Source organism: Penaeus monodon, chromosome 6 (assembly GCF_015228065.2).
Source record: "Penaeus monodon isolate SGIC_2016 chromosome 6, NSTDA_Pmon_1, whole genome shotgun sequence".
NCBI lineage: Eukaryota > Metazoa > Arthropoda > Malacostraca > Decapoda > Penaeidae > Penaeus > Penaeus monodon.
Window position 1 is genome coordinate 2,182,768 of NC_051391.1, and position 10,124 is coordinate 2,192,891.

Below are 10,124 nucleotides of genomic sequence, written 5' to 3' on the forward strand. Positions count from 1 at the left end.
ATGAATGGATTAAAAAGTGAAGAAGTAGGTGACTGAATAAAAGAATAGATTGGGGAATTAAGGTCGAGGGCATAGTTCAGGGGAGGGGGAGGGAGGGGAAGGGAGGGGAGGAGAAGAGAAGAGAAGAGAAGGGAGGGGAAGGGAAGGGAGGGGTGGGGTGGGGTAGGTGCGGAGGGGAGGGGAGGAAGGCAGGGGGGAGTGGAGGGGAGGGGTGAATGAGAGTTAATCTCGCATTCATCAAGAAGAGATTTTGTGGGCGGCCCGGCTTGGCTCGCTTAGGAATTGCTGGTTCACATCCCGTTAGGGCGCTCCTCTCACGCTTTGGTTATCATAGGCATTTACCAAGAATGCTGCCCGGATATCTGAGGCATGGGCGGGTCGTCCTTCTCTCTCTCTTTTTCTGCTTCCTCCTCTGTCTGTCTTTTCTGTCTTTGTTTTTTCTTCTTTTTTCTGTTCTCTTTCTCTTTTTTCTCTGTCCTCATTTCTTCTCTCTCTTTTTCTTTCTCTCTCTCTCTCTCTTTCTCCCTCTTCTTCCTTCTCTCTTTCTCTCTTCCTCTCTCTCTTCTCTTCTCTCTGTCTCTTCTCTCTTCTCTCTCTCCTCTCTCTCTCTTCTCTCTCTTCTCTCTTCTCCTCTCTCTCTCTCTCTCTAAGTCTCTCTCTCTTCCTCTCTCTCTCCCTCTCTCTCCTCTCTCTCTCTCTCTCTCTCTCTCTCTCTCTCTTACTCTCTCTCTCTTTACCTCTCTCTCTCTCTTTACCTCTCTCCCTCTCCTCTCCTCTCTCCCTCTCCCTCTCCCTCTCCCTCTCTCTCTCTCTCCACTCTCTCTCTCCTCTCTCTCTCTCTCTCTCTCTCTCTCCCCTCTCCCCCTCCCCCTCCTCCTCCCCCTCCCCCTCCTCTTCGTAAGTGGGAGTACACGTGCCCCCAAGTGCGTGTTCGTGCGTGGTTCCCCGCTTGCACATGTGCCCCAGGTCTCAGTGCGTTCGTGCCGCCCGGTCCCCCTTAGCGCGGAGAGTCGCCCGAGGGAGCCCCACTATTGGCGGGCTGCGGCGGGAGAGCCGATGCAATAGGGTAATAAGCGCGTGTTTGGGTGTTTTTCACCGGAAGGCGTCACTTGGCCCGGTTATCTGACACTCGTGGTGCAGTTTCCGGCGACGGCGGTTGTGGCACAGCTTCACTGCCAACAGCCAGCCCAGCCAGCCAGCCCCGCAACCCAGCCAGCTACCGCCCTGCTCGCCCGTCCGCCCGTCCGCCCGGTCGGCCGCCTTCTGCCACCCTTCAGAACCGTGGTCTTCGGGTCCTCTTATCTAATCGCGTTGGTGATAATACCTATCATGCACGGGGCGAGAGGGTGTCACAGAGTGCGCATGATGATACATGCTGCGTGAGCGAACGAGTGCAGTGGTTAGGAGTGTAGTGTTTTTTTTTTCCTTTCTATCTTCAATGCGAGATATCAGAAGCCGATTTCTATTTCAATTGTAACTCTTGATGGTGCCGTTTTGATTCGTGTTTGCAAGTGGTGACAGCCGAGTGAATATGGCAGAGGGGATTTAAAGCGAGCCTCGGCGTCCTCACTGACTTGAGAATGACTCCCTTCGAGTGCGACCTTTGAGTGGGACTTGGAGAAAAGACTTAGAAGCAGAAGGATTATTTGATATCGCCCACCATATACAAAGCAACAGATGAAGATAAGAGAGAGCATCCTCTCGCGCAGACACGCGGAGCGCCGAAAGGAAGCAGTAGGAGGAGGAGGAGTTGGAGGAGGAGGAAGGGGCCGCAGCGGCGTCGAGATGAGGCTCAACAGGAGCAACAGGATGACGGAGGTACGGCCGGGAACGCCCATGGCTTCCCCCGTTTCTCCCCCGGGTCTCGGCGCCAGACGCGGCGGGGCTAAGGGTTGTTTTCCTGTTGGGGAGAAACACTTGTGTATTTTTTATTATTTGTTTGTTTACTTATATTTATTTATTTATTTATTTATTTATTTATTTATTTATTTATTTATTTATTTATTTTTATTATTTTTTTTTTTATGGTCTTAGGTTTTTAAGATTTTTCATAGGTTGAAGGGGGCGTGAATCCAAACACGCGAATGTCTGCATCTGCATCTGTAGTTGCGTCTGCGTGTGTGTCTTTAAGTCTGCATAAGTCTGGCTGTCTTTGTTTATGTTTACGTGTGTGTATCCCTTTGTCTGTAACAAGGCATGGACTTTGAGTGATCGATATATTTTGTCTTTAGAAGTTCGCTATTTTTTCGATAGTCTGTGATTCGCGCGAACAACAGTAATATTACGTTGTGTTATCATGGCCTAACTTGATTAAATTCGGTATGGAGACCCCGGACAGAGACGCCGTTTTAATGGTGTTCAGCTTAATTGTTAGGGTGTAAAGCAGGCCCCCCCCCTTTTTTTTTGGTGACATGGCCAACGCCTGTTATTTCTCTTGTCTCTTCTCTTTCTCTCTTGTATTTTCTCTTCTCTTCTCTTCCCTTCTCTTCTCTTCTCTTCTCTTCTCTTCTCTCTCTTCTCTCTTCTCTTCTCTTCTCTTCTCTTCTCTTCTCTTCTCTTCTCTTCTCTTCTCTCTCTGTCTCTCTTCTCTTCTCTTCTCTTCTCTCTCTGTCTCTCTTCTCTCACTTCACTTCTCTTCTCTTCACTTCTCTTCTCTTCTCTGTCTCTGTCTCTGTCTCTGTCTCTCTTCTCTCTCTATTCTCTTCTCTCTCTCTTTTCTCTTCTCTCCTCTCCTCTTCTCTTCTCTTCTCTTCTCTTCTTTCCACTTCACTTCACTTCTCTTATTGGTTATTGGAAATGCGCGGTAATTGGAGAGGTGGGGGATACTAATTCATTTTTTTATATGTATATTAAAACCGATTAAGCGTCCATTAATTCCGGCATCGTTTGATAAAGTGCGTCGCTTGAATTATGGTCCCGGGCCGAAAAAATAGAAATTGGGCTGGATTTATCTACGAATAGCAAATGCAGAGATTGGTGTCTATAGATGAGTGAGAGAGAGAGAGAGAGAGAGAGAGAGAGAGAGAGAGAGAGAGAGAGAGAGAGAGAGAGAGAGAGAGAGAGAGAGAGAGAGAGGTTTGTGTTTGTGTGTATGGTATGTGTATGGTATGTGTATTGTGTGTGTGTGTGTGTGTGTGTGTGTGGTGTGTGTGGTGTGTGTGTGTGTGGGTGTGTCTGCTGCTGTTGCATGGCGGGTGTGGATGCGATCAGAGCAACGTTGTGATTTGAGCCTATAGCGCTCCCCCCCCCCCCCACACACACATACACTCAGTGTTTTCAATTTATTTTCCATCGCCGTGTGTGTTTTCCCAACCTCGCTTGATTACTGGCGTTGGGATACCGCGGGTGGAATGGGAAATTTCGGATTAAAAGCGGGCGTTTTAAATGATGTAAAAGTTGCACCCGGGACCGTGCAAACCATGCTACCCATACACGCACGCACACACACGCGCACACACACAAGCACACGCACACACACAGACACACACACACACACACACGCACACACACACGCACACACACACACACACACACACACACGCACACACACACACACACACACACACACACACACACACACACACACACACACACACACACACACACACACACACACACACACACACACACACACGCACACACACACACGCTCACTCACTCACTTGTTGATTTGTTTTTTTATATTTTTGCCTGTTTATTTATTTATATTATTTGTTTATTTATTTAACATTACATTTATTCATTTGTTTGTTATTTATATTCTTATTAATTTATTTAATTGTCTGTTATTTGTATGATAGTTTTTATTTATTTATTTGTGTATTTATGTTTTTCTCATTTGTATATTTATGTATTTTATTTGTTCATATATTTGTATATTTTATTTATATTTTATGAGTGGTAAAATACTCTTCTGTGTTGATGCTATGGTAGAAAAACCCGCAATGCAAAAACTAGATTTATTGAAAATGCGCTTCTCTCTTTTATTCCTTTCTCTCCCTTTCCTCTTTTATATTTGTGGTTTTTATATATTTCATTTTTATATTTATAAGTTGTTTGTTGTTTAATCTTTTGTACCTCGTGTTTGCAGATTACTTGTTTATATATATATATATAGATAGATAGATAGATAGATAGATAGATAGATAGATAGATAGATAGATAGATAAGTAGATAATATTTTTTTAGATACGTTCATTAAAATTTGGATATCTTTTTTGGAGTGGTGATTTTTTTCTCTCTTTTCTGTGTTAATGATGAGCGATTATGATGACCGTGTGGTGACTTGTGATGAACGACGCGTGATGAAAGAAAAAAAAAATTCCGGCTTAGGCAAGAGATTTCAGCACATTTGGGTGAAATTGAGACGCGAAAGTGAAGTGCTTCCCTCACCCCTCTCTTCTCCTCTCTCCCCTCTCCTTCCCCTTCGTCTCTGTGTTCCCTTTCTCTTTCCTCCTTTTTCATTTCTCCTTCCTCCTTCGCTTTTCCTCTCCCCTTTCCCGGAACCCCATTCTCCCTTTCCTCTTCCTCCTTTCCATCCCTTGTCCTCGCCTTTTCTTCTTCCCCTTTCCTCTGCTCTTCCCCATTACCTTTCCTCTTCCCCCTTTCCCTCCCCCCTGCCCCTTATCCTACCTTTTCCCTTCCCCTTCCTCCCTATCCCCTCCCCTTTCCCCTGCCCCTCCCTCTGTTTTTCTTATCCCTTCCCTATTCCCCTTCCCTTCTCATCCTTTTCCCTTCCCTTCCCCTTCCCCTTCCCCTTCCCCTTCGTCATCCCCCTCCCCTTCCCCTTCCCTTCCTCCCTTTGCTTCTTATGCGCAGTACGTGTGTGGGGGGCTTAGTGCGCTAAGCCGTATATCGTATAAAGGTAATGCGATGCTAATAATCTCTTTTTATCTGCAGGTGAGTCACCAAGCAGACCCAAAACACAAGGTATTTATTGATTTTGAGATATAAGCACCCTTGCATTCTTTTTTTCATTTTTGTGTTTGAAGAGTTTGTATCTCCCTCTCTCTCTCTCTGGCTTCCTTTCTCCTTTCTGGATCTCTCCCCTCTTTCTCCGTTTTTCCATATGCTGCGTCTTTTTCCCTTCTTTCCTCCTCTCCAACTTTACCCTCCCCTCCCGCCCTCCCTCCCTCCCTCCCTCCCTCCCTCCCTCCCTCCCTCCCCTCCCTCCCTCCCTCCCTCTCTTCCTCCCTCTCTCTCATTCTCTCTCTCATTCTCTCTCTCTCTCTCTCTCTCTCTCATTCTCTCTCTCATTCTCTCTCTCTCTCTCTCTCTCTCTCTCTCTCTCTCTCTCTCTCTCTCTCTCCCCCTCTCTCCCTCTCTCCCTCTCTCCCTCTCTCTTTCTTTTCCCCCTTCCCCTTTCCCTTTCCCTTTCCCTCAGCTTTCCTTCCTCTCTTCTCCCTTCCCTTTTCCCTCCTCACTTTCCTTTGCTCCCTCCCTCCCTTTCTCCTTCTCTTCCTCGCATGAGAAGACTGACGCCACCACTTTGCATGATGTAGCGGAGACGGCAGCATGTGACGTGGAAGTTGCATGATTTTGATTCGTGTGGTTTGTGCGCCGACAATTTTGACACCCTCGCCGCCGCCGCCGCCGCCGCCATTATCATCATTATGAGCATAACTATCGTCGTCGTCACCTCCACCGAATACCACCGTTGTGGTCACCCCTTCATCGCCATCACCACCTTCACCGGCACTATCACTATCGTCATCGTCACCGTCATAGTCATTATCACCACCTTCACCTTCACCACCACCACCACCACCACCACCACCACCACCACCACCACCACCACCACCACCACCACCACCACCACCACCACCACCACCACCACCTCCTTCACTTTCTCCATCAATACCTATCATCATCGTCATTATCACCACCATCACCACCACTAACTTCTCCACCTCCACCTCCACCTCCTTCACCATCACTACCACTATCATCATCACCGTCGTCATCGTCATCATCATCTTCATCTTCATCTTCATCTTCATCATCATCTTCATCTTCATCTTCATCTTCATCTTCTTCATCTTCATCTTCATCATCTTCATCTTCATCATCTTCATCTTCATCTTCATCATCTCTTCATCTTCATCTTCATCATCATCATCATTCTCATCTCTCATCTTCATCTTCATCTTCATCATCATCATCATCTATCATCATCTATCTTCATCTTCATCATCATCATCTTCTTCATCTTCATCATCATCTTCATCATCATCTTCATCATCATCATCATCTTCATCTTCATCTTCATCTTCTTCATCTTCATCTTCATCATCTTCATCATCACGCACACACCGCTGCATTATATTTGCATTTACTGTTTACTCTTTAGCATCTTATTATTTGTTTTACTTTTGTTTATTTATTTATTTATTTATTTTATTTTATTTTATTGTTTATTTTTTTATTTGTTTGTTTATTTGTTTATTTTATTTTCGTATTATTGTTTATTTTTTGCTGTCATCCCCCCCTCCCCACCCCCACCCCCCTCCCCCTGTCCTGCTTCTTAGACATGACCGAAAAATCGTGGATTAAGATGATAATGTCAGGCTCTGCGCAGTTTATGAGGAAGCAACATGCGATTTGAGCAACATGGGGGACATGCGGTGTAGATGTCCTTGGCTTTTATTTGTTTGTTTTTGTTTGTTTGTTTTTGTTTGATAATTGGGTCATGTGCGTTCTTCTTGCGTTTGGAGATTTTTAAGGCGGAGGAAAAGGGGAATAGGAGAAAGGAGGGAGGAGAAAGAGGGAGGGAAGGGGGGAGGAGAGAAGGAAGGGAGGCGAGGAGAGAAAGGATTTGGGAAATAAAGGGAGAGGAAAATGAGAATGGGAAGAGAGAGTGAGTGAGTGAGTGAGTGAGTGAGTGAGTGAGTGAGTGAGTGAGTGAGTGAGTGAGTGAGTGAGTGAGTGAGTGAGTGAGTGAGTGAGAGAGAGGAGAGAGAGAGAGAAAAGAGAGAGAAAAGAGAGAAAAGAGAGAGAGAGAGAGAGAGAGAGAGAGAAATAAGAGAGACAACGAGAGAGCGAGAGAGAGAAATAAGAGAGACAACGAGAGAGCGAGAGAGAGAGCGAGAGATGGGTAATTCTGAGAACGGACTAATGGAGACGCAGAGCGGGAGATAAGACCCGCCGATAACACGACGAGACGATAAGATTGAGTCCCCGCCTATCTCGTTGCCGCGATTGTAGTGGCCAGTCGCTCCCGGGTCGGCGTTTCTCTGTGCGCCTTGTTTTTCTGGATTTTGGCATTTCCTCTTTTCGGGTGGTGATGAGCCTGCTGGGCCTCCCTCGGTGTCTTGTCAGGGCCGGCGGTGATGAGTTGCGGTGGTGAGTGGTGGTGACGGTGGTGCATCGAGGACGGCGATTGAGGAGGGAGGAGGATGTTGCGAGGCGACGCCGGACTGCCGGTTGGGTCGGCTGTTCGGGAAGGTAAGAGCTGGGCTGCGCGGGGTTTCTTCTTTCTCCGAAATTGAACTGATAAGTCGTTTTTCTGTTTTATTTATCATTGTTGTTATTATTGTTGTTCTTCTTGTTGCTGTTGTTTTTGTTGTTGTTCTTGTTGTTGTTGCGATCTGTGACGTCTTAATGTAATTAAAGGTTTTGATGGGCATTGCCTCGTTATTTTATTTATTTATTTAATTTTTTAATTTGTGTTCCTCTCTTAGTCCATTTTCTAGATCTTGTGTTGAAAAATTAATAAAGATTAATAATAATTTTGATGATAATTTTAACTTTTTTTCTGTTGAATACGTCCTTACTTTGCAGTCTCACCGAATTTCTATTCTAAAAAAAATGTTATTCGCAAATTCGCAGATTGTCAACTCTGTTCTTCTTACACTATTTTTTATCTTTTCATATCAGCATCATTTAGGTAATATTTACACCGAGGATACATTGTGGTTGTTTACGGTATGACGTCACAAGATAAGGAACGTGTGACGTCACCCAGCCCAGACAGACAGACAAAGAGACATATACAGGCAGTCAGATAGATAAACAGATAAATTTTATACAGACAGTTAGACGACAGGCAGGCAGGCAGGCAGACAGACAGACAGACAGACAGACAGACAGATAAACAAATATATGCAGACAGTCAGACAGACAAACAAACACTAAGACACAGACAGACAGACACTAAGACACACACAGACCGACACAGACACAGACCAACACAGAGACAGACAGACCTATAGACACACAGCCACGCACACAGGGGAAGGGGCCGCGGCCGGCGTCGCCTCTCCAGCCGTGCGAAGACACCCTAGTAGTTTGACCTTTGCCCTCGTTGGTCCGTCGCGCGTGTGACCTTTTCCACTTGGTGGCCATTGACTCCGTGATTAGCTTCTGATGCAGATTGGTGACGTGGCACCCTTGCCCCTCGGTCCCTCCCTCCCTCGTTCCTCCCTCTCTCCCTCTCTCCCTCTCTCCCTCTCTCCCTCCCTCCCTCCCTCCCTCCCTCCCTCCCTCCCTCCCTCCCTCGTTCCCCCCCCCCCCCCCCTCTCTCCCACTCTCCCTCCCTCTCTCCCACTCTCCCACTCTCCCTCTCTCTCTTTAACAATGACGTCATGAATATAAACCCTCGCCTCGAAGGTCGTTTGGGTCGATTCGTTTCCACTGAAGTGTATTTCGACGTCATCGATGCCCTCCCTGTGCCGGTCGGTCGAAAAGCCGCGAAGAGGGGGGCGGGTGGGCACTGGGCGCGCTGGCACTGGGCGCGTTGGTCGTTTTAGCAGGCCCGTTAAATAAAATAGGTTAGGGGAGGCAGGGGAAAGGGTTAGGGTAGGATGAGGGAGGTTAGAGTAGATGAGGGAAGTCAGGGTAGGCGGGGAAGGTTAGGGTAGGTCTAAGCAGTTCAGCAGATGGGGGGGGGGGGGGCACAGAAGGACATCAGCGGGAAGACATGAGGTTGTCGTTACTACGAAGTTGGAACAGAGGCAAGAGAAAGCAGGTCCAAGAGCAAGCAGGGAAAAGGCCAAGCAGGGGCAAGAGCAAGCAGGGAAAAGGCCGAGCAGGGAGGATGAACCCTCACTTAAGCAAAGCAGGCGAGAGGATTGGCGTACAAGCAGGCAGGCAGGTAGCAGACTGGCGTGCTTGCAGGCAGACCATGCAAAGACATAGGCTGTCGTGGCGGTGTCAGACATGTGTAGGTGAATGCGTCTGTTCCGTGTCGCTCGGCTGTTAAGCGTGGACTTAACCAGGCTAGGGGTGTAGGGGGGGGAGGAGAGGATGGGAGAGGAGAGTGAGTAGGGAAGTGAGGGAGGAAGGAAGGAAGGAAGGGGAGAGGGGAGGGGAGTAGGGGAGAGGAGAGGAGAGAAAAGAGGACGAGAAAAGAAGGAAGATGACGGGAAAAGGAGGGGAAAGAAGAGAAAGGAAGAGGAGAAAAGAGAAGAGAAGAGAGGAGAGGAGGAAGAATGATAGGAGAACCTGGGGGGGGGGGCACTGTCCTTGACCTCTAGCGGAAGCCTCAGGAGGGGCTGCTTGCCTGTCGCCCGGGTCCTGCCTCTTGCCCCCGAGCCCGCCTGCCCTTGTCTTATTAATTGTGTTTGCTTGCGTGCATGATTGCTTGTGTGTTTTTTCTTCGTGGCCGCTGGATTGATTGGCCGGTCGCCTGCTTTGGCTCGCTTGCTTGCGTGTTTCGATTTGTCTTTCTTTTCCTTCTTTCTTTTTTTATTGTGTGTGTTTGTTTATTTATTTATTTATTTATTTATTTATTTATTTATTTATTATTTTATTGATTTATTTTTTTCATGCAGTTTCGGAATTTCTTCTTTCGTGTATTCGTAAATAGGCGATAGAGAACGGGACGATATTTCCGATTTTGAATATATATATATTTTTTTTTGGGGGGGGTCGGAAGGAACATGATAGTTTTTATATGTTTTTTCAGTGATTGATTTGTGTTTCGAGTGAGGGAGAGAGAGAAAGAGAAAGAGAAAGAGAAAGAGAAAGAGAAAGAGAAAGAGAAAGAGAAAGAGAAAGAGAAAGAGAAAGAGAGGAAGAAGAGAAGGGGAGGGACAGAGAGAGAAGGGGAGACAGAGAGAGAAGGGGAGACAGAGAGAGAAAGGGGAACCCGAAGAAAGGGACAGGAGGAAGGGGAGACAGAGAGG

The 10,124-nt window shown here is 46.9% G+C and overlaps 1 protein-coding gene across 3 annotated transcripts in view; it reads left to right on the forward strand.

The window, feature by feature from the left end:
* LOC119574145 (tyrosine-protein phosphatase non-receptor type 9-like) overlaps positions 1–10,124 on the forward strand; it is a 194,289-nt gene that overhangs the window by 94,040 nt on the left and 90,125 nt on the right. The window contains exon 2 of one of the 3 annotated variants that reach the window (XM_037921236.1): positions 4,900–4,929. In XM_037921236.1, the coding sequence (XP_037777164.1) occupies positions 4,900–4,929 (30 nt within the window). Of the gene's footprint in view, positions 1–1,180; positions 1,819–4,899; positions 4,930–7,191; positions 7,444–10,124 lie in introns of those variants that run through there. The other 2 variants (XM_037921234.1, XM_037921239.1) reach the window with 2 other exon arrangements.